The sequence below is a fragment of the Sinohyriopsis cumingii genome, chromosome 10, assembly GCF_028554795.1.
Source record: "Sinohyriopsis cumingii isolate HCF-2022 chromosome 10, ASM2855479v2, whole genome shotgun sequence".
Lineage (NCBI taxonomy): Eukaryota > Metazoa > Mollusca > Bivalvia > Unionida > Unionidae > Sinohyriopsis > Sinohyriopsis cumingii.
The window spans coordinates 38,434,361-38,459,846 of record NC_142970.1 but is presented as its reverse complement, the minus strand read 5'-3'; the positions used below and the strand labels follow the sequence as shown (position 1 = coordinate 38,459,846).

Genomic DNA, 25,486 nt, shown 5'->3' with positions numbered 1-25,486 from the left:
CTATTCCAAATAAGATAAACTATTCCAAATGTTAATCCACATGAATAACTGCAACAAACATGCAAATGACATACAGTTTGTTTAATGCAAATAAAATACGTTAGTACATCAAATGAATCCAACCAACGATCAAAAGGTACCAAATATGTTTGACATTCAAAATCAAAATCGAGGATGAAAGGTGAGTACTCGACGGTTGAGAGTATGTATGTATGTATGTATGTATGTATGTATGTATGTATGTATGTATGCATGCATGCATGCATGGATGTACGTTGACACCCACTAACCAGATTTTGTCTGTCCTGGTCGTGCTTAAATTTGCTTCGCGTGATATGAATTACTGACTTTGATTTAGACACGTTTAGTTAGAAACTAGATGACTGCTACTCTTTCTTCTTTCATGCTTCGTTATTTCATATGAAATGTGGTTCATACTCTAGTCGTTTTGGACTGTATATGTGCAGTATTGTGGTGTCATGCGTGCCCAGATGTTTCGAATCGTACGACCTACTCTGGTACATACCGTATTTTTTTCTTCTTAAAAAATACTAAATTTGGGTCAATAGCATATTGTCTCTTTTTTAATTTACAGAGTTTGCTTTTAATAAAATTATAATTTTCATTACTAACCATTTCTTGGCTGTTTTTCATATAATTAGTACAATGTATGATTCAGATGTCCACTTATCCAATCACCTACACTTCTAACTCAACAATGTGGTCTTTGTTGATACGCCATTGATCTGTTGTCTCCGTCATTGCACACCAGACCAAGTGTATATGGGGAACCGTTGGGATCATAAAATGTTACATTAGTAAGAAATAGTGCGGTAAAATCCACTTTCCAATATCATTTCTCGAATGTCAAGCTTTCGAGCATCCAGAACGTGAAATATGAATGTTGTGTGGTTAGAATTACGTGAAAAGGCCAATTATCTCTTTCTTCTTAGCACACGCGGGCGTAAAGATCGTTTAGTGTTACCACTTATTATCTCAATGGCTTGTCATAAGTTTACTAACCAGATCGCCGTAATAGTTGGTTATATTTATAGCAGATTCAGCCGACGATCTTTTTGCAAGAGGTGATTTTATCTTTAGCTTAAAGGTCAACGTTCTATATTTTGTACATTTCTCCCTCAAAGTTCAATATGTCGTTTCTTCTATAGTTTTCTGACACAAAATAACAAGTAAATGAATATTCATGTTCCTGACTGAAAGAAAATTTATGCATATTCATCGTGGAACACAACTGTAGGTAAGGAGAAATTACATTCTGCATACTACTACTACTACTAATAATAAAGTATATATATATATATATATATATATATATATATATATATATATATATATATATATATATATATATATATATATATGTGTGTGTGTGTGTGTGTGTGTGTGTGTGTGTGTAATGTAAGTTTCAAACCATATGGTATTTACCCATATCTCGACAAGCCTTTATCATTTATGATGACCGTGGGGGAGGGGTAGTAACTGAGTGGTCTAAAGAGTTCACCGTTACGGATCACTGGCATCTCACCGCCGTCTGCGTCGGTTCGAGTCTCGGGTTAGGCCAATGTGGCTACGTAAGAAAGCTTGCCAGTAGCTTCTCGTGGGTCTGTGATACTTTCCAGGGTTTTCCCGGGTTCTTCCTCCACCATTTATACTGGCGGCCATGTATAGCGTACCATGTGCTGAAAAATGGCGTTAAACCCATAACAATAACAATATAACGACAATGGTAAGCATTATTATATTAGAGGAAACAAAGAATATTGTTGATGCCTGGACTTTATCCCACAGGTCAATGTCCTTACTTTTCGGACCTTGAACGGGCAAGATCACATCAGCAAAACAAACCCTCTAGCCGTAAAGGACAGACTGTTTTATTTTTCGGTTGTGGGATAGATGTGAATAATCATTTGTTCCACACCTTATTTTACAATCCGCGAAGGATATTCGTTGTTATTTCCAGTGTTACATACATGTATATATTTAATAACTGTGAGACGTGTACTTAAGATGGAAAATCAACGAATATAGAAACGGGTCAAAGCCAACATATGACTCGACACTATCGAGTTAACTGAGTTATCTTTTAATGAATCCATTCTTCCCGCTCACTCCATCATTTACATGCACCCTTATATATGCATGTGCGTTTCATGATTCCATGACATTGGTATCAGTATGAATACGGGTTAATGTCCAGCAACAGCAAAAGAATGTACATAAGTGTTGTTTTGTTAGAGAGAGAGAGAGAGAGAGAGAGAGAGAGAGAGAGAGTGTGTGTGTCTGTATCAGTGCATTATCTAAGAAAAAAATTATCACAAGTAGGCCATAGATAAACCACCCTCATGCAATGATGTACACCCAAACGAAACCAGAGTGTATTCTGTTCCAAATATCCATTACCAATAAACAAATCCGTAACAAAGTCAGTGAATTTAAACCATCTTCTGTTCAATCTATTTTAAATGATTTAGTATCAGACCTCTGGTAAAATTGGCATACTAGTATCTTTATTACACAAGAAATATTTGACATTATTGCGCTTTTGTATGCTGATTACGTTGCAGACTGTACTGATACACCCGGTTCTTTACAAAAGCGAATTGTGGCCCCGAGTGGCCGAGTGGTCTAACGCGCTCACCGTTCCTGATCACTGCCATCTCACCTCTGTCTGTGTGGGTTCGAGTCTCGATGGTTCTTCCTCCACCAGCTATACTGGCCGCCATGTATAGTCTATCTTCTGATGAATTTAGGCCCTACAACAATAAAGGCGAATTAGTATTGTAGAGTCATTTTCTGAAAACAGTGTGAATGAGTGTTAATTTAAGTAAAACTAAAGTTAATGTATTCAAAGTCAGCGAATTTCTTAACGGTAACGAATGGTGGTAACCGCTCTGTGGTCTAGTTGTTAGAGCGTCCGCCACCTATGTGGTAGGTCGCGGGTCTGAACCCCGGCCGAGTCATATCAAAGACCTATAAAAATGGTACTTGCGAGGCACGCAGCATTAAGAGGTTAGTGTTAGGACTGCTCAGGATAATGTGACTGGGTGGGGCATGATGCTAAATGTCTGCAGCTTGATGCCCCAGTGCTATACATCACTTTAAACTGCCACACTGCAGACATCGTAGCGGTATGACTGAATTTTTTTAAAAATATTTCCGAATCACATACACATACACACACGCACATGGCGGTATTACAAGGGTTACCAAGGGTAAACAAATCCAAACCGTATCTGGATATAAACACGTGGGATTATATTTCACAACTAAATTTAAATGGACAGAACAAAAGCTCACAATTCAAGCAAACAAGTCTGTACATTCCATGAGTAGTATTCGAAATAAATTTTCTGTGACAGAAGCTTTCAAACTCTTTGATGCTATGACCACACCTGTATTAACCAATGCCGCTGAAAATTTGGGAGTATGAAGATTCATCTTTTCAAATCTATGTGAATATTCCAGTCTGATTAAAATCGGATCTCCGCTGTCTTACGTGAAGATCTGACGACAACCGCTGCAGGGTCGTGTTCTGGTGACCTTTGAATTAGCGAATGGAAATGCAGCCTTAAAAAATCTGAAAGTGAATCAAATCGTTCGGTACACATTTATGCTCTTCATTCACAGTGCTCTGTTTCTAAGCGCGAAGATGTAAGACTTCATTTGATTGGTTGATAAAATTAGCGACTGTGGTAATAATATTGGTACCGCTCCGGTGGTCTAGTGGTTAGAACGTCCGTCTCGGATGCGGGAGGTTGTGGGTTCGATCCCCAGCCGAGTCATACCAAAGACTTACAAAAATGGTAATAACAGAAGCCTCGCTTGGCGCTCAGCATTAAGAGATTAGTGTTAGGACTGGTCGTCTTGGTGTCAGGATAATGTGATTGGATGTGACATCATGCTACACGTCTGTGACATGATGCCCCAGTGCTAGACATCACTATAAACTGTCACACTGCAGACGTCGTAGCAATATGAATGAATTTTTTTTAAAGCTACTTTAAAAATCCACACACACACACACACACACACACACACACACACACACACACACACAGTACCTGATAGGCTATGCAGCAGACTTATAAACCTTGTTATTAATGTATTACGTACTGGCTTGACACCGCAATTTCAATTGACTCGTCGTCACCATACAGTTGGGATACATAATTTGAGCGGCAACCATTAGCAGCATTTTAACCTGTCTCTATGGATTTCGTACGTACAATCGTGATGAAGAGTGCACCAAAGTCATGTGAACTTGATCCAATTCCATCATCACTGCTGCCTGAGTGCTTAGATCCAGTATTGCCTTCACTAACTGATGTTATTAATACCTCTCTCTCGTTCGGGGAATTTCCATCATTTTTTCAAAACTGCCATTGTAAAGCCTCTGCTGAAGAAGCCAACACTAGACCATAACGATTTAAAGAACTACCGCCCAGTTTCTAATCTCCCATTCATATCAAAAATCTTAGAAAAGGTTGTTCTATCCCAGCTTGTATCTCACCTAAATTCAAACAGTCTTTTTAGCAATGTACAATCTTCATATCGCCCTTGCCACAGTACTGAAACTACTCTTCTAAAAGTAGTTAATGACATTCTCTCTGCGTTGGATAGTGGAAATATTACAGTCCTCACCCTCCTTGATTTGTCTGCAGCATTTGACACAATAGACCATGATATATTACTTCACTGTCTCCAGCATGCATTTGGCATTCATGATACAGCCTTACTGTGGTTCAAGTCCTACTTGGTCAACAGGACACAAATTGTATCTGCAAATGGAATACACTCCAGCCCAGTTAATCTATGTTGTGGTGTTCCACAGGGCTCTGTTCTAGGACCTGTTCTCTTCATTCTGTACACTCAGTCGCTCTCAAGTGTCATATATCATCACCCAGTGTCTCACCAATTGTACGCTGATGACACCCAAATATACAAATCTAGCCACCCAACTGAAGTTGATGCTACCATCCAAGGTGTCGAGAGGTGTATGTCTGATGTGAAATCATGGATGACATGTAATAAGCTGCAGATGAATGATGATACCACTGAGGCCATTCGGATTACAACACAAAGACTTTCTCATTCACATCCTTTACCTCAAACAATAAATATCAGCAGCACCAACATTAAATTCACACAATCAGTACGAAACCTAGGTGTTACTCTGGACATTACTCTCACATTGCACCAACATGTCATGAACAGATGCAAGGCTGCATATCTTGAGCTGAGACGCATCAGTTCAATTCGCAAATATCTTTCAGTTGATGCCACTAAAACACTTGTGTGTTTATTAGTACTTTCAAGACTGGACTACTGTAACTCAAGTCTGTCTGGTTCATCTCAATATCTGCTCCAGAAACTTCAAAAAGTTCAAAACACAGCTGCTCGGATCATACTTAGAGTACCACGATCAGTGCACACCTCCCCGCAGGTCTGTACCCTACACTGGCTATCCATTCGATCCAGAATTAAACACAAAATGTGTTCTCTGTGCTACGTTTCACTGTCGGAATCTAGTCCAACATACCTATCCGACCTCACCCATGTGTACACACCAGCAAGATACTTACGCTCCTCTTCTGACAATCGTATACTCATTATTCCCACTATGAAAACAAAGTCATATGGACAGCGTTCTTTTGCATACCAGGGCTCAGCAACGTGGAATGAATTGCCCACTGAACTTAGACACAAAGACACAGTGATCCCATTCAAAAGGGCTCTCAAAACTCACTTATTTCAACTGCAAGAACAAACTTAAATACCTAATAATATTTCCTACCTTAAATATTCTCAGCTGTTTTTTAATGTTTTCTAATTTCATGGTGTTTGTTTTTGTAATCATATCATTATATGTCTTTTATCTTAAAGGTGTTGTCTAATGTTGTAAAGCGCTTAGAGCTTCTAAAGATTAGGCGCTATACAAAGTCATCATTATTATTATTATTATTATTATTAAGTTGATTATCCAATATCCAGAACAATGTTAAATTTTGACATTTTGAAAAACCATGTCTATGAAATTTCAATGCAAGTTTGATAAATCATGTCTCTCATATATAAACTCATCATTAAAAACCATGTATATGAACATGTTGTTTTAACAATATGACGGTATACACATTAGAGGCAAGTATTTAAATGTGTAAGCTAAATCAATTGTCTTATCTTCGTTTTTGAGTCATCAGTAATTGAATGGAACGTGTATGAGCAGGACAGCAACATTTTTTCGAAATTGGATAATATATTTCCATTTATAAAACATAATTTGGAAAGATCAGCTAAAACTGCGTATATATTTCACATTCAAGATTACACTGACAACCCGACCTTGCTTCCGTATGTCTTCCTCTACTGTTGACTTTGGTTCCAAAATAGCATCGGTTAAAAAAAAAATAATTGTAAATACGGATTTTCTTCTGAACTTAGAAATGAAAGTACCGGTAAGGATTATCTTTGCGAAATCTATGGGAGTAGTAAAGTGGGATACCCTAGCGACAATGGGAATTAGCATTACAGAGACCCCTGGGACAATCTGGCGACAATGGAAAATTAACATGGAGAAAAATCAAATCGTGGGACACTCTGGCGACAATGGAAAATTAACATGGAGAAAACTCGTGGGACACTGGCGACAATAGAAAATTAACACGGAGAAAAAACGTGGGACACTCTGGCGACAAGGGAAATTTAACATGGAGAAAAAAATCGTGGGACAATCTAGCCTCAAGGGGAATTGAACATGGAAAAAAGTCTTGGGTCACTCTAGCCTCAAGGGGAATTGAACATGGTTTTTTTTTTTTTTTAATTTGTTTTTAAAAAAGGGGTAGGCAATTTAAAGGCTATCTCTTTTCGAAAAATATGGCTGGCCCTGAAAAGGGCCTTTGGGTTTTTTCTTCTTCTTCTTTTAACTTCTTAACTTTTTCCACCATCCTCTTATTTTGTCCATCATTCCTTTCTTCTTCTTCTTTTCTGTTTCCGGCAGCCAGTCCGGGTGGCCCATGGCCCGGAACTTCTCTTGGATTTTCATCCAGTTTGTGTTCAGTTTTTCTAGTTCATCCTTTTTTTTCTATTTTCTTCTTCTTTTCTTTCCTTTGACCACTTTTCTTTTATTATCTTGACTTGTTCTCTCATCACTTTCCTCATCATCTCCTCTGCTTTCATCATTTGGTTTAAACCCCATTTCACATAGGACCACTCAGTCCACTCCAAAATATCTTTTAAAAAACACCTCACTTCAATAGCATAATCAAGGGCCTCTTTCAGTTTACCTACTTTCACATAGTCAAGTTTTATGAAGCCTCTTAACTTTTTAACTTCCTCTTCAATCATGTCCACAATCAGATCCCTGGCAAGTTTTAGACTCGTCACTTGACTTTTGACAAAGTCCTTAGTAACTTCATGCATCCACTCCTTCTCTAGCCTTTCCACCACATAGGCTGCATCTGTCATCCAGTACCAACTATCCTTTAGCTCATTAAATAGTTCAATACTCATTTTCTTGGGTTCTTCCGTAGAATGGTTCCAACGACAAACTTGGTGGGTTCTTATAGTGAAAGCGCGGACGTGATGGAAAACATCCCCTAAGAACATAAAATTGATCTTACCTAGATCATGACCAAAAAAAACAACAACGCGCGGACGTGAAGGAAAACATCCCCCTACTTTCTCATTTCATATAATAAAACCCTAACTATACTCTCCACATACGCTACGAAACCCATAATCTACTATTCACACAAACTTACGCAAGCCCTTACAAACACAAACACACAAACACAAACACACAAACACATACACTAACACTATGAAAAAAGAGTTAGTGTTTATATTCACACTACTCTACCTACACACATTGGCAAATTAATAGTTATTTCTTTTCTCGAGTATTGGGTAGCCCTGAAAAGGGCTGTTGGTTTTTTTTTAACTCCAGATGCACCTATCTAATGGTTGCACCTTCCAGGCCTGGCGCCACACACACATCTTTGACTCCAGTCTCTTTTTACTTTTTGTCTTGAGAGTGCAGAGGCGGGATGATTCGCTTCAGCACCCCAATCCTCTGTCTCGGGAATATTGTACGACATCCTCTCTCCTATTTTCTTTTCCTCTTCTTCCCTCTCTCTTCTCTCCTCCTCTTCCTCCTTTATTCTTGCTTCTTCTACGATAGCCTCCGCTGATAGTTCATTTACTATGCGCCTGGCATATTCCAGGTGCATCTGGAGTTCTAACAGTTTCACAATTCTCGTGTTCATTCTTCTGGCGGTGTTGATCAATCAACAAGGGTAGCTAGACTGCTGAGCGAGTTTCAATTTATACTGAAAGCGCGGACGTGATGGAAAACATCCCCTAAAAACATAAAATTGATCTTCCCAAGATTATGACCAAAAAAAACAACAACGCGCGGACCTAAAAGAAACACTCACTCACTTTTTATGCTACCCATCACTATTTTAAATTTTCTAATAAATCACTTCAATAGACTATCCACATACGCAAAGCAATCCAATCTAACCCCAAATCTACACTTCAAACACCAAAAAAAACATGATTTTAATCTACTATCCACACCAACTTACGTGAGCTCTTACAAACACAAACACACAAACTCACAAACACATACCCTCACATTTTAAAAAAAAAGAGTTAGTGTTTATATTCACACTACTCTACCTACACACATTGGCAAATTGATCGTTATTTCTTTTCTAGAGTATTGGGTAGCCCTGAAAAGGGCTGTTTTTTTTTTTTGTTTGCTATGGCAATCTTTTTTTAGTTTCTAGGAATGCGATGTCCTCTGAGGATAGACTTTCTGGCGATAGGTCTGCTTCTTCGGAAAGAGAAGAAGAACTCTTTGGTGTCGATACGGCAATCGACAAAGCCTCTGTCAGGTTCAGGTTGCTGCTGTTGCTGCTGTTGTTGCTGTCTCTGAAGTCTGTACTTCTCTGTCCATTCTTCTTTCTCCCTGTTCATTTCTTCTCTGAAGAGCTCTTCTATCAGGTCTTCAGTGACTTTTAGCATTCTCACATTCTCTATTTCTTCTGGCTTCGGTATCAGACTGTGTCTGACCCTATGCAAATTCACGTAGTCTTCGTTGAGCTTAGTTAGTTTGGAGCACATCTTCTTAGGAGGATGAGTCGACAATGGATGTTTAGACTGGAAACAACCCCGGTTCTTAAAGTCAAAGCGCGGACGTGAAGGAAAACATCCCCCCACACGGTTTTCGAGCCGCAACGTTCAGTGAGTGTCATGAGAGGGATAGTAAGAAATGAAAGAGCATGAATCCAACATTCTTATAGCTAAACAAAAGACACAGGCATTTTTTTTCAAAACACAACATTTTTTATTCAAAAATCACTTAACACAAAACAACAACTCTAACATTTTTAACAATAATCCAACAATATAACATCAAACAATTTTTTCAAATCACAAACATTTTTTCTCAATTAACAGTCTACTTTGAACAGGGCTGACAACGTTGTGATTTCCACTGTTGGAAATCATTAGGCCATTGATGGGCACTACGTTTCCTAGCTTGAGACAAAAGATAAGCATAATGGTCACAAAACCATCGATCTACTTTCACATCGTTTCTAGTAGAAGAACGAGGATCGAAATGAGTCACTAAATGTTCTAAGGAATAGCCCAGGCTGCGATGATGCAGAAAATACACACAATATTGTCCACACACCAAGGAATATGTGCCTTGTAATTTCACATTATTGAATCGGGTGGTCTGAGCATTTCTTCTCATAAAGTCGATGGTATCGTCTTCCAAAGGGGGCAATCCGTACGAATCGAAATATTCCACACATCCTTCTTGAGGAAAGTAAACGGCTACCCAGTGGGTTCCTGGGAGATGACTGTCGTCCGTGTTGATCACGTAAGCTTGATGGTCTTTAGGTTTGCGATGAGGGAGTTCATCTTTAGCACAGACGACAGGATTCCAAGAAGCCGTATACGAACTGTGGTTCAAAAGGTAATAAAGTTCCCAGGTATCCATGTTTTGTGTGTGCTTTTTTTCTTCTTCACAGGTAATAATAAGTCGTCAATTCGATCCTGACTTTTTGCTTGAAAATGTCTGACGAATAAACGGTTATTCGTTCTGTTTCCTCACTCTGATTCAGGAGAGCTTCGATACGATGGATCTCTTGAGTGGTTAATGGTGGACAAGAATGTTCACGCAAGTCTTTATACCACTGGTGCAACACGTCTTTGTTCGAGATGAGACTCCAAGCTTCGTCCAGATACTCGTCCAATGTTTCTTCTTGACTTAACATTAGGCATTTATCGTGCTGAATTTGACTGGGATGATCGTTTTGACATCCATAACAATTTTTCTTGATCAATTCCGTCATTTTTTCGACCAAGTGTTTGGCAAAACAGGAGACTAAATGGGCTTCTTGTTCTGGCCATCTCGATTTCATCATGATCACTTCTTCTTTTTCCACGGTCTCCTCACATTCCATCTCCAAAGTGTCTCCACTAGGTAAAGAGGGATAACAGTCTTCCATGGCTTCTAATAATCTAGAATGACTTCTCTCAAACTGTTGATTTCTATGGTATTATCGAATTCTGCATACAGGATGATATTCACTGTCTTGTCCAATGGTTTTGCAAACTGAAGTTCCACACGAATCTGGCCAGATTTTATAGGGTGGAAATGTCCCTCGTCGCTGCCTTGGTCTGGAGTGAAATCGAAAGCCCACAAAGCATAGCCTCCTGCGTAATCGTCGTACGTAATGCCGTGACTGGTGTTGGTTCCTAACTGGCCGGTGGCTTCGTACAGGGACAAGTACGATCTCAAGTAATTCATTTTTTCGGGATCAAAGTCAGGTTCGAAAGGTCGGGTACACAAGGTCTTGCCATCGCGACTGACTTCGATTTTCTTCACTGAAAAGTGTTGAAAGTTGAAAGGATTTTCTTTGAAGGCTCCGTTGAAGGCTGAATTCAGGACCATACCAAGGATTAAACGTTTGGGTAACTGTCCTTGAAACAGATGATCTTCGATCATGGAATGATGGCTAGAGGGAATGGTGAACGTTTTCACTTCCACGCGTCGTATGGGATACTTGGCGGTCGTTCTGCTCAACGTTTGACTGATGTCGTTACCTACTTTGGGTAACACTTCCACGCGTCTTACGTAGAGCCTGGCTTCCTCGATAACAGTTTTGCAAGCGTCATTACCTATCAAATGGAAAGCGGCACTGCTGCGATTCAGTCTCAGGCGAACATTGACCCCGTTTAGCAAATATTTCTCTTGTAACCACATGTCCAAATGCAAACGATCCATCAGTTCTAAACTTTTGTTGAGTCCTATGATTATGTTTCTTCGTTCTACAAATCCGTCATTGTTTGTTTTGGTTGCATCAGTTTCGACTGTTTCAAACTGGCCTGCTTCGTCAGCTTCCCATAGCACACAGGCATTGAGATGAGTGTTCTTGGCGTCTATTCCGTACGTCAAGAGATTTTCCAGGTACGCTCGATAAGGGTAAGTATCCATGCTGCTACTGACCAGTTTGTTATTCAAGTACAAGTCCACTCCACTGAACAAGGAATGCATGAAATTGTTGACGGGAGCTATTACATCAGTATTTTCTAGGGGCGAATTGTCCTCTTCGACAACTTTGACTTTCAAGTACAAGTAACTGCTATTCAGATCGATGTAATCTTCGGACTGTCCTTTGATTTCAAACTCGATGGGAGCTGAGGCTGTCAATGAGGAGACGGGGTGAAATTCCACCCACTGGGATTCTTGCATGGTCATCATGGTAGGGGGCATGTCAAACAGGTCCAGTTCCGTCTTGGAACAGGCGCAAGATTCTCGGTGCATCATTTTTTTTCTGTGTTTCAATAATCGAAAACGTCTAAGTCTCTAACGGTTCTTCTTCTTTTCTTGGCCTTTCTCGCTTGAAGTCTAGTGAAAGGGTGTTTTCTTCGTCGTCGTCTCTTTCTGCCTTGTCCTTGCTGAATGCCTGACTCGGTAGCGTGCAGGGCATTTATAGGTGTTTCTCGTCGGCTTAAAATGTCTTTACCCGTTTGCAGCAAGATATTTTTGCCAGCCCTCATGAAGGCTTCTTTAGGGTTTTGTTTGTCGATGATGACATTTTGGAGAAATTCTTTGCCTTGCGTCAGTGCCGCATCTTTCAAGGCGTGCAATCCGCGTGTCACCATCGGTTTCAACACCGGAGCCACCGAACGAAAGGCCGATTTTAACATGTCTCCTAAACCGTGTCCTCGCTGTCGAGCAACCCCTCGGTACACTGGATACATGACTTACTTACGAATCGTGAGAGAACCGTTTTCGAAAATGGAGTTTCACCGTGACTTTTCCTTTGGTGAATGGAATATTTTGTCCCAAATCTCCTTTTATAGTAATGTTGACCGTATCCAAATACGACTTGCTGACAGGCAAATAGTGAGGATGAACAAATTCGCGGTGGACGTGGTAAGTGTTTCCACCTTCCTCGTCAGCGTTCGTGGCAGAATCCACTTTGAAAGGAATGACACGCAGTAACGGCACGGAGGTGTGTCCCACCACGTTGTACTCCACCACATCGGAGTACACAAAAATCAAATTCAGTCCTTGGTTCAGTTCTACCGGGGTACGAAAAAACTTGGCAAAAGTCTCGTTGTCGTAAATGCCTGATGATTCGGGTTGTCCTTTTTGTTCTACTATCTTCCTCAGCTCCATGTCACCGCCCAACATGTCAAACAATTCAGGACAAAATACAATGGTCATGGTTTTACTCCGCTCAAATTTCATCAAGAAGCGACGAGCTACTTTGTGGTACTCCATGGTGACACTTTTGTTGTTGACCTGCTCAAAAGCTTTCCCAAACACGCCATTAAACCTGGAGGCTATGGCGCTGACCAAATGATGACCACTAAAATAATAGCCTGCAGGAATGAACAAGTGGTAGGTCCACTTTTGAGTGCTTTCATTATAGGTTTTCTTGTCAGGTATGGTTCTCTTATTCAATTCCTGTTGCAATTGTAGGTCATGAACTTCCACCGTAAAAGAAGTTTGATTGGGAAGGACATTGAGGACTTGGGTCGGGTGAATCATTTCTACTAAAGCCACTTCCCAATGGGCTTCGTGATCTAAGGGGATGGCTTGAGGTAATTTGGCCGTGTAACAGCACAACGTGTTGTTGGGAAACACCTCCATGGAACTGTCACTGGGTAAGGTTAAGTAAAATTGGTTTTCGTGACTCATAATTCCAGAGTTCTGTGGCTGTCCGAGGGGATATTACTGGACGTCAGAGGCGTGTCTCCGCGCAAAATGGGGTTCTGATTGTGGTTGGAGTGGTGACTAACACTGGCACTAGACACAAGGTTCCCGTTCGAGGAGAATTTCAGGGAGGGATTAGGAAGCAGGTAACCGATGCAACTGCTCAATGAAATGGTCCACAATTGTTTGTCTCCTTGTTGCAAACTCAAATTGGCGATGGCTGCCCCGATGACACAATACACCACGAAGATTTGGCAGAAAAAGACGATTTGCTTTTTAGGCACACGTTCTCCACACCACACCCACAAGGGTTGTTTTTGTAAATCTTGCACAGAAGAACTAGGTGAAGAAGAAGGAGTGGTCGACGTAGTTGCGTCTGCTGTGTGAAAGGGCATGATGGTCACTTCTTTTTATAGTCGATGACTTGCGAAGCGTCGATCCAAGAATCAAAACTGGGTGGATATCCTTTCCAACGTACTTTGACTTCTTTGACACGTCGTTTGCCCACTTTACGGGTTCTGCGTTCGAGAAAGCTTTTGATGTCGTACACGTCGTCTTCTTTTTTGGTGACACGTTGTAACTCGGGCAAATAAAACGTTCCTTTGAGCACTTCTCCGTTCATGTCTTCCAATTTATAGACGGCAGGATGACGGCCATGCACTCGTCCAGTGACGCGAAACAATTCGGTCGTCCAGTTAGGTAAGTAACCTTTGTCGAAAGTGCGTTTGGTTTTGCCAATGCGCACCCAATCTCCTACGGCCAACATTCCACTTTTCTTGGGGACAGCCCTCGTCGGGGACGTACCGAACAGACGCTCAAACACCAACACTTCGTTGTCGGAAGTCACGTCTTGCGGGGCACGTCCGATGCTTCGATGGTAAGATTGGTTGTACGCTTGCACCAGGTGCGGTAAGATGTCGATGTACTTCAGAATGTGGTGATGCGTAAAATATTTCCACATGCGTTCTTTCAATGTGCGTTGAAAACGTTCCACGATGCTGGCTTTGGTTTCGGGATTCTCGGTAGTAAAAAAAATGAATGTCACGTTTCTTTAATTCTTTTTGGAAAGCTTGGTTCAGAAATTCGGTGCCTTTGTCCGTTTGCCATCGAAGAGGGTGACGACCACTTTGTTTCAACACCCGTTGCAGGGCTCGCACTAACTCGCTGCTGGATTTGGAAGTCAAGGGCACGACCCAGACAAATTTGGAAAAGACGTCGATGACACAAAACATATATTTGTAGCCACGATTGTAGCTGGCCAAATGAGAGACATCGGCTAAATCGGCTTGCCATTGATGATCGATGCCTTCCACTCGGGTGCGACTTCTGGCAAACTTGCGTCGAATGGGTTTGTGTAAAGTGTAGGTAGCTTGTTCTTGTAACCATCGTTGCACTTGAGGTAAACGGAGACTTTTCAGTCGACTTTTGGCAGCACGATACAATTTTTGAATTCCTGCGTAACCTGCAGGATGCGAGGGATCGTAGTAAATGCTGGCTAAGACTTTTTCCATTTTTTGTGTTGGTGTGTTAATAAGACACCCACTCTTGGAGGATGCTACTCTTTTTCTCTTGGGGTACTTTCTTGGATTGCAATGCTTTGCGTGTGCGACCGGCAATAGGTGTTGAAGAGAAGGAGGAGGATGTCTGAGCGGGGGATATCGGTTCTTGTTTCACTTCTGTCTTCACTTCTGTCTTCACTTTCTTTTTCTCTTGTGATGAAGAAGGGGTGGCCATCATCTTTTTAATCCATCCAATTCTGGAGGTAGGTGGTGTTGTTAACTTGCGTACTTTTTCTGGTGGAGTTTGAAACCCTTCTTCTTCTTCTCCTTTTTCTGTCTTGGTCACGGGTAGTGGTGGTACTGGTGATGGTACTGGTGATGGTGCTGGACTTTTCATCAAGGTCTTAAAATCTTTCAGAGTGGGTAAAGCTGTTTCGTCTAAAGCTTTCTGGTGAAAGAGTTGCAGTCGTTGCAAGAGTTGACCGTACTTTTGCGATTTTTCTGTTTCGGACAAATCTTGTCGATCCATCAAGGACTGCAATTCGTGTTGTAACTGGGACATCTCGCTCAAATTGGGATTGGGAGGTAAATGCGGGGTGCGTTGTTCTTGCCACCGATGGTATTCCATCCATCGTTTGTAAGGTACTAAAGCTAGTTTTCGTCCTTCCATGGGGTTGTCAGGGGTCGATTCTGAGATCTTTGGACTTCCGAGGGCCTTTTTATCTTGCTCCCATCAGTCCTCCCAACATGGTTCCCAAGACTCCTTTCAGTATGGGGCCTAACAAGAGAGGTAAAATGCCTCCACGTTGGACCAACATCTTCTTTTTTTGACGAATGGGAATTTTCTTTCGAACCATTTGGCGAAGAACGTGACGATGCTTGCTTAAGCATTGTTTCTGGTGTTTGGACAAAGGGATCGTGCCTTTCAAAACGTTCAAACAACATTCGCACACGGTATCGATGACCTCTTTGGAGGCCGTTTGAATGAGTTTTTTTCGTAGGGGTGGAGAAGCTTTGGACAGGACAGATAACATGTCCCCATGTTTGGCTAAACGTGGTGGCAGTCCTTTCCTTTTCTTTCCTTGGGGTTTTCTGGAGGGTGACATCTTTGAGTCTTCAGGAACACCAAAAAAACACTGATACCCTACTTGGTCACAGGCCTTTTTTTATACTGGAACGCGTAGCCACTGATTGTCTTTACGTCGTATCAGTTTGAGGACAGGCATGACACGTCGTGCAGGGGTACGTAACGGACTAAATCGAGCCAGTTCTTGCTTGGACAAATCCAGTAAACTTTGTAACATGCCCGATCTTTCATGGACTTTGATTTTGGGAGAAGGTACTTTGTGAGCAGCAGCCACTGCCGCTAAATTGGAGGGTCCTGCTACTGGGGAAGTTCTTTTGGGGGTCATCAACGGAGAAGTTCTTGGTGTGATGTTGTTGGTAACAGGTAGGGCTGACAAACGTGCGCAAACAAGTTGAACAAGGCACTGGTTCTTCGCTCAGACAGGGTGGAGAGGCCAAACATCCTCGGCATTTCGATCCACAAGACTTGTGTTGCTCTCGATTGTTATAACCATAATCACATTTCTCACAATAATAACCGTATCGCAGGAATGAAGTGATACTGGTAATGGTATCGAAATGGTCATCGTGATGATAAAGGTGAATGTATTTTCCGTCCTTAAAATCTTGCCCTCGAAACAACAGAGACCCACGCATTTCTTGAGGGTGCACTTTCAAGGTGTAGCGTGGAGCTAGGGCATCTTGCAATTTTTGCATCTCAGGAATGCCACAGGGTGTGTCTTTGGACAGGCCAGCTTGTTGCAACAGGAGTTCTGCTTCGTTTCGTTGTTTAGCTCGATCGGATCGTTGAATAGTTTTCCAGGCTCTTTTCCATTCTGCCGTGTCGTTCTTGTTGGCATAGGTTCGTCCCACCACGATGGCTCGGGCTAAACACATCTGGTCTTGAGGGTTGTTAATTCGGACGAGACTTGTTTTGGTGTTGCGAAGTTCGTCCACCAGTAACATCTTTTTGCGTCCAGTCCCTTGAGGAAGAGAGACGTGGGCCATTTTCAGTGTGGCTTTACCATCGGTGATGTCAAACTGGTCATTAGATTGTTGTACGTGTTGAATCTTGTCCATGACTTTGGAAGGGGTCAGTTCTGCGGGTCTGCTAAACTCGATCCAAACAGGGGATTTCAAACCGTCGTGATCTATGGATAGTGTCAAGCGATCGTCTTCTTTGGGTTGACATTGTCGCTTGAGTGCAGTGAGCAAAGAATCCCACATCTCGGTGATGAACCCTTCTGCTTTCTCCAAGGGTACGTCGGCATTGAAATCTTTAAACTTCACCGTGCAGTTATAAGCCGTGGTTCTAAATTTTCTAGAGGAGCCCCTTTCCGTCTCTCGAATGGAATAGTACTTTTCAGGGTTGACTAAGGGTGGTGAACTTGGTTTAGAGGTTTCAAATTCTGGTTCACTCATGTCCTCTTCAAAATCACTGGCATGAATTTGTGCCAAGATTTCAGCCCTGGTACGAGGCGATAGATCACGTTTCTGCCTCTTACTTTCTTCTTCTTTCTTCTCGAATGAATAGGATCGTTTCATCTTGAGTGCAAAACGTCAAATGACTCAAGTTTAAACACCATAGACTAATTTATAGTCATGGCAGACCAGCGTATATAAAAGGGTGTGTGTCTTGTCGTTTCACTATTCATTTCACTCTCAAGCTGAGCACAACGATGGAAGAGACTAACCAAATCGAACGTTTCGTCAGAGCTTTGCGAGGGGTCATTAGAAAATTCTCTTCAGACCAGCCTACGGACTACTCTCCTTCCTTTCCAGATAAAAGTCAAGATACTTGCTATATCTGTCAGAAGAAAGGGCATTGGTCTTCAGAGTGTCCAGACCGTCAAAAAAGTACAAAAACAGGGACTAAAAAAGACAAAAGTCAAGATACCTGTTATTATTGTAAAGAAAAAGGACATTGGTCTCCAGATTGCCCAAAAAAGAAACAAGAGGAGTCAGAAGAAAAGAAGGATTCTTCAGAAGAAGAGATGGATTCTTCGGAAGAAGAGAGGGATTCTTCAGAGGAAGAAGAGGAAGAAAGAAGACAATTCTTTTTACAAGAGGCAAAGAAACAGGAGAAGAAAAGAAGAAGGGAAGAAAATGAGGAAAAGACGGTGAAGAAATTTAAAAAACAGAGAGACTAAAGAAGAAGGAAGAAGAAGTCAATGAACTTTTAATTAAAGTGTTGTGTTGTGAATTGTGAATTGGATTGTAACAATGGAGAAAAGAATAAATTAATGATATAAGGTAAGTGTCTTTGAGTTTTGATTTTAAAATAAGAACGTACACTCACGCACTCATACAAAAAGACACGTACTATAAGGGTAAAATGGGTGGGTTATTTTTTTTTTTAGTTATTGGCAAATTGAAATTGTATTTCTTTTCGAGAAATGTGGCTGGCCCTGAAAAGGGCCTTTTTTCTTTATGGTGTAGGGGTGAGTTTAAGCAATCAACTTTAACTGCCTTATGCCTTTGCCACGGCCAAGGCCTACTTCTGGACTGCGTAATGTTGATGATGATTGGGTTGAAATCACTAAGGGTGGTACGGTAGGCTTAGTCACAGGGTTAACGTGTTTAGCTCGGGAAGGTCGTATTCTCTTCGGTCGTAATAAAGAAGTCTGATACATTTGTTTCAGACTTCTTAACTCCGCTAAAATGTCCAACAGTACCGTGACCGTTTGATTTTCACCCTCCTGTTTCTTTGCTGCTACTTCTTCTTGCTGTTGTTGCTGTTGTTTTTTTCTTACCTCTTCTTCTTGCTGCTGTTGCTGTAGGAGAAAAGCTTGTTCCGCTTCCTTTTGTCGTTGTATAAATTTCTCCAATTCTTCTTTCTGTCTCTGTCTAAAATTCTCCACTTGCGGTAATGAAGAAGGTAACGAAGGTTCCGGAACAAATTCTTGCGAGGAGAGAAAATCCACAAAATCCCAATTCACCTCTTCTGAAAGTAAGTCCGGGTTCCCTTGGGCAGTCTCCCCTGTTGGTGCACCCCAATGGATCGTTTTCTGAGTTTCCGTCATGTTGAATCACTGTCGCATAGATTGACTGCACACAAGCGCTAGCGAATCTATATAGACCACGTGACGTCACAGACTGCTCTCTTCGGATTGGATGCGAGCTGACTGAATTTTGTAACGCGTGTTCGGATTGCTGAATGAACTCAATCCGTTTCAATCCTTCCTCTACCTATAAATAACACTGGTCAACAGTGAAATCATTACTGACTTGAAAAGGCCCTAATCTGTAGTATTTTGGTGTGCCGAACACGAATATAACCGTGAAAAATTTGTATTGGCTCTCGTTTTGAAGATATTCATTTACCTCATTTTCTATGTTTCACTGTGTAAATTTCTCCAGTAGGACTGCAGCAACATCCGGAATAATGATGTAACATTGCATAATACCATCATGCTCACATCATCCACAGTTGATTGCATCATTTTCTGATGCAATGCAATACTAATGCCATGCGGCTGCTGAAGTAAGTTGACGTCAGCAGTGTACTATACATGTGTAGGCCTATTATACTAATGCCAGGCGGCTGCTGAAGCTGACGTAAGCAGTGTACTATATAAAGCCCAATCAGATAGGTTCAGCATTTAAAATATTTTAGACGTTGTGCGAGACAGTTCAAGCTACTGTTACATAAAACTTATTATTTTATCCATTTACGTACAATAAAGAACAGTAATGCCTCGAAAGTGTGTTAATACCGCGGACAATTTTTGTTATATTTGTGGGGAAGTGACATTTGCCAACCAGAAGAAAAGTATCAATTCTCAAGTGAAGAAGGCATATCATCTTTACTTCGGATGCAAGGTTGGTGACCAAGACAAGCCTTGGGCTCCGCATATATGCTGTGCTACATGTACAACACAGCTTTCACAGTGGTTGAATTGCAAAAGGTCATCAATGCCGTTTGCAGTCCCAATGGTGTGGAGAGAGCCAAGCAACCACCTAAATGACTGTTACTTCTGCTTGGTTCCTCCTCTTTCCGGCGGAATAACGAAGCGAAAGAAGTCGAGAATAGTCTACCCAAACATTCCGTCTGCATTGAGACCAGTTCCACATGGTGAGGGACTTCCTATTCCAGAACCTCCAGCAGAATATTCTCTTGATTCATCTGACGAAGACAAAGGTGAGTCGACCTGTTCTTCTCCTGGTCCATCAGCATGCAGTGATCCAGATTTTCACTGTGGTGCATCATCAACCCCACACAGAATAACACGGGAAGAACTAAATGACCTGATTCGTGATTTGGACTTATCAAAGAACAAGGCAGAATTGCTAGGATCAAGACTCCAACAATGGAATCTTCTAGAAGAAGATGTCACAATTACTGCATATCGAAAGCGCCACCAGCAATTGGAGCCTTTCTTCAGAAAGGAAAGTAATCTGATATTCTGTTCCGATATTGAGGGCCTCATGAATGCTTTAAAAATCACTCATGACCCACAAGAATGGAGACTATTTGTGGACTCTTCGAAACTGAGTCTCAAGGCTGTGCTTTTGCACAATGGAAACATTCTTCCATCTATTCCAGTAGCGTATGCTGTCCACATGAAAGAGACATACGATAACTTAAGGCAGCTACTGAATTCCATTGAGTATAACAAGTACAGCTGGCACCTCTGTGGTGATTTGAAGGTAGTTGCCCTTTTAATGGGACTGCAGCAAGGATATACAAAATACATGTGTTTCTTATGCGAGTGGGATAGCCGAGCAAGGGAAATGCACTACACGAGGAAGGAATGGACTCACAGGCAGAATGTAGCCATTGGAGAGAAGAATATCCAACACCCAGCTCTGGTTGAGGCTCAGAAAATCTTGCTACCACCCCTTCACATCAAACTAGGTTTGATGAAGAACTTCGTGAAAGCCATTGACCGGACTTTGCCAGCATTCCGATACCTGCATGAAAAATTCCCTCGACTCAGCGAAGCAAAGATTAAAGAGGGAGTTTTTGTGGGTCCTCAGATTCGAGAGCTTTTCAAAGATGACCGGTTCAACAACTTGCTGGAAGGTGACGCGAAACAAGCATGGAATGCTTTTCGCCTAGTTTCTACAAACTTCCTCGGAAATGTTAGGGCAGAAAACTATAAGGAACTAGTAGAAGACATGTTGATGAAGTATAAGAAACTTGGCTGCAATATGTCTCTAAAGATTCACTTCCTTCATTCCCATTTGGATTTCTTTCCTAGCAACTGTGGTATTGTTAGTGATGAACACGGCGAACGTTTTCATCAAGATATCGCAACAATGGAACAAAGATACCAGGGAAAATGGTCCACTACAATGCTGGCTGACTACTGCTGGACACTCCTCAGAGATGCTCCCGAACAGCTGTACAAGAGACAGGCGAAGAAATCTAAGATGTAGTCAATGACTTGATTTTTTATAGGTAGGCTGTTACAGTTGACCTTTTACTATTGGAATGCATTTCGTTATGTAAACATTAATTTCTTGCAGATTACAAAAAAACTAGAGCCAATTTTGCAATTTGACTGTCATATTCGTGTTCAGCACATAAAAATTGATAAGAATTGACTAATTTTATTTCAGTAACATGACTTTTGTAAAAATTTGTTGTCCAGTGTAAGCGCAGTTCACTGCATTGATTCACCTGTTCTCGTCGTTTCAAGATGTGGACCACAGTTGAGTCATCCACCCTTGTGTCTTCCATGATGTTCAGGACGGACATGCTCATGTATGTCCGATCCAAGTGGACCGTTGTCCACAGGACAAACACCAGCCTGTGGATACGTAGGATCTACGTTGAAAGACAAGGATGCCTGAAAAGAGTGCTGATTTACGGACCAACAGTAAGTCGCAGCCTAAGGACAAGAAGAAGACCAATGCGGTGCCCTTTATGTTAATGAATACATTAACATAAACCCAAAGGCCCTTTTCAGGGCCAGCCATATTTCTCGAAAAGAGATAGCCTTTAAATTGCCTACCCCTTTTTTAAAAACAAATTTAAAAAAAAAAAAAACATGTTCAATTCCCCTTGAGGCTAGAGTGACCCAAGACTTTTTTCCATGTTCAATTCCCCTTGAGGCTAGATTGTCCCACGATTTTTTTCTCCATGTTAAATTTCCCTTGTCGCCAGAGTGTCCCACGATTTTTCTCCATGTTAATTTTCCATTGTCGCCAGAGTGTCCCACGATTTTTCTCCATGTTAATTTTCCATTGTCGCCAGAGTGTCCCACGATTTTTCTCCATGTTAATTTTCCATTGTCGCCAGAGTGTCCCAGGGGTCTCTGTAATGCAAATTCCCATTGTCGCTAGGGTATCCCACTTTACTACTTATGGTCCACTTTGGTAACGTTGAAGAAATTGTCAACAAACACAGGACGGCATATGATACTCCAGGGCATAAAGCATCGCCCGGTGTTTTCTGTTTTGTACTCACCGTGCAGTGTATCCCCCACCCCCCGGGGTGCAAGGGTGAGAGTCAAAAATCTTCATGGTGTTAAAACTGGGGGGGGGGGGGGATCAGACTGAGTAAAAACCAACCCTTGGTATCAAAACTTGCGATCAAATTAAAAATGTGGGGTCTCTGAAGCACAAATGAGGGTAAAGGGAAACACTGTCGCGTACAGTCTTATCAGGAGTAATGTAACTAAACAGAAAATGACGCTAAAAGTGGTTAGTCTTACGCATTGACTGTTTAACCGCTACTGTTCTCCTCATTAAAGCCCTTTGTTGTAGTTACGGACGATATCTCATTCGTTATATTCATTGCTATGCTGGCTTTAAATATATATATATATATATATATATATATATATATATATATATATATATATATATATATATATATATATATATATATATATATATATATAAGACATTCCATTTCAGGCTTTCTCAGACATGAATAACAGAGACGCATTTCTCAAGATAAGCACCGTGAGAAGTGGTGACTTTATTCTGCGAGAGGTGGTGAAGTCAGTGAATGCACATGACGAAAACCAGATGTCTACATTAGTCCTCTTATTTGGATGGTATAATGCTTCGTCAGCTGCAGTAGACAAATACTGCGAACTCTATCACAACAAAGGATACGACGTTCTGTTCATACCTGGCTATATCAAGTACTTTCTCTGGCCTAGAAATTGCGAAAAAGTTGTTGATAATCTTCTAAAATACCTTGTGTTAGACGGTGGCATTTATGACCGATTTCTTATCCATGCGTTTTCTATTGGTGCTTACATGTACACAGTGCTTCTGAAGGTTTTGTACGAACAGCCGCAGACATTTGACGGGGTTAGGAGAAGAATTTGTGCAATAGTTTTTGACAGCTTAACATTTGGTTCTTTTCAGCGAATGTCTAATGGCATTGCTAATGGCGTGACGCAGAATAGAATCGCAAGAGCTGTTATACCATGGATGATGGTCTTATTTTATGGAATATCTTATCCTTGGACGATTCCATTCTTCGTCAGCCATGTTGAATTGTTCAAGACGCGTCCACTTCCGGTCATGACGCTGATGTTTTACTGTCGTAATGATCCTATGTCAGATTGGGAAGAGCTTGAAAAGATGATAGAGAACTGGAAAAATATGGGGATACAGGTAACTGCTAAAGGATGGGATAAATCCGTACATGCAGCGAATATTCTGCATCATAGGGACGATTACGTACAGGTACTACAAGAGTTTCTGCAGAAACTTGAGGCAAGTTTACCAAAGGCTCGTTTGTGATGAATTGGCAGTTTCTTTCCGTTTCTTTTTTTTTCTTTCTCACCCGAGCAAATTTTTCAAGCTTGTCTACTGGTTTCTTAGTTCCAAGCTTGGGAGTAATCTTAACTAGTAGAGATGTAATGAACAAATAATCGGAATCGATAGAGATATGATAAATAATCGGAATCGGTACAGATATGATAAAAAAATAATCGGAATCGGTACAGCTATAATGAACAAAAAATCGGAATCGGTAGAGATATGATCAGCAAATAAATGGAATCAGTACAGATATGATAAACAAATAATCGTAAAACACGCTGTAATAAAGGTTATTTTATTTACTCAGTTCTTGAATCCAGAACTGAGTAATTGTAATTGTGATTAAAATTTACAGAAATTTATTAATTTAGAACTAATTTCAAACGTCCATTTCTAAATGAAACACAATATGAAAAGGGGAGAAAGCAGATTGTTACAATCTTGAAGATCATGTATAAATTTTGTAACAGACGAAATATTTATATTTTGCATCTGTTGTTTAGAGTAATACTTGCCAAAAAAGCTAAATGATAATTGGTTTTCAAATCTTTGTATTTGAATTGAATTAAAAGCAGATTTAAAAGTTTGTTGTGTTTTTCTTCTCATTTTGTTCAAGAGGAATTGACCCAGTGTCTATTACCCCACTCTGTCGCGCCCTCCAGTTGTCGTGCATATTTGTTCGTATATTTGCGTATGGGGTATTTCAGAAGCTCTGAATATTAGTGTGTTGTACAACCGATTTGTTTATTAGTGAACAGTGTGTTAGTGCGATCATTCATAGTACTGCCCGTGCATCCTTAAACTCTTTCGAAGTCTCATTATCCAGTTATTAAATGCTATTTTTATTCACTGTTTAGTATGTTATTCATACACTGGAAAATAGCACTTCAAGCCGCTTTCAAATCGCCCGCTTACTCCGTATTTCTTTGATAACGGGATTAGCCAAACAGTTTTAAATCAGAGCTGCAATGAGCATGTGACAGAACTAAGATGCTGTGCTCCTTCAGGAAGTCACTCTTTGACGAGACTTTGTCCAAGATGAGAGATATCTTCCCCAACACCCAAGGTTTTTGGTTATCTTTATCTAGGAGATGATCGATTACCGTGTTATTGCCTGGATCAATTAATAAATAAAATATTAAATGAATGGATGGAATACCAGTGAAATAAGCAGAGATATAGAATATAATAACACGAGCTCCCGTTTGTAAAATACAACAATTGAATCAGTTACGTATACAATAAGTGGCACGTGAATGAGCATGCCCGGCCCTAGGATGTGCGGGGTCCAAGGCAGCAAGCGATGAGCGTGGGGCCCCAAGCAGAAAAATTTACATTGTCTGAAAGCAAGAGGCACAAGGCGGTTGCCTCGTTCGCCTTGCCCTAGGCCGGGCCTGTGAATGAGTCGCTTTCTCTCGGTAATAGTTTTAAAAAAAATTATGTCAAATTCATTTAGGTGTTCTGTTACTGTTAGAACAAAATGTCATCATATGATCGAGTGACTGATCGAACTCAGATTGCCGGCATGACAGCATCACCTGGTGCTTCCGTTTCTTTTTAAATCACTGTTTTGCACTATTGTAGTCTCTTCGGATTATCAAGTTCTTGGTTACGGACTGCGCTCTCTTTCCCGCTGTGCAGGCAGGAGTGTATAGAGCTATTTTCTTCAAATACAAAAGATAACACCCAAACTAAACACATGTCCGGAATTTCTTTAACCTGGAATCAAATATTCAATATTCCCGATCGTTTCGTCAGATATCGTCGATCAGGTTCAGCAGTACTAGCAATGGTAATTCGCACCTAATGCACAAACAACCTACTATCATAAGTCAATGCCAGTAGTGAAGGGGGATACCCTAGCGACAATGGGAATTAGCATTACAGACCCCCTTGGGACAATCTGGCGACAATGGAAAATTAA

At 41.0% G+C, this 25,486-nt stretch overlaps 2 protein-coding genes across 2 annotated transcripts in view; both read left to right on the top strand.

Moving 5' to 3' along the window:
- Positions 1-1,078: 1,078 nt before the first annotated feature.
- LOC149789895 (transmembrane protein 53-B-like) lies at positions 1,079-24,103 on the top strand. The gene is made up of 2 exons (XM_089971967.1): positions 1,079-1,258; positions 22,699-24,103. The coding sequence occupies exon 2, from the start codon at positions 22,711-22,713 to the stop codon at positions 23,539-23,541; it is 831 nt and encodes a 276-aa protein (XP_089828093.1). The 5' UTR covers positions 1,079-1,258; positions 22,699-22,710; the 3' UTR covers positions 23,542-24,103.
- LOC149789893 (uncharacterized) overlaps positions 19,056-25,486 on the top strand; it is a 162,297-nt gene continuing 155,866 nt past the window's right edge. The window contains exon 1 of the mRNA XM_089971966.1: positions 19,056-21,235. Within this exon, the coding sequence (XP_089828092.1) occupies positions 19,525-21,213 (1,689 nt within the window). The 5' untranslated portion in view covers positions 19,056-19,524 and the 3' untranslated portion in view covers positions 21,214-21,235. The remainder of the gene's footprint in view (positions 21,236-25,486) is intronic.

Bases quoted from the DNA above. Each gene is read 5' to 3' on its own strand.
- LOC149789895 (XM_089971967.1), top strand. From the start codon at position 22,711: ATGAATAACAGAGACGCATTTCTCAAGATAAGCACCGTGAGAAGTGGT.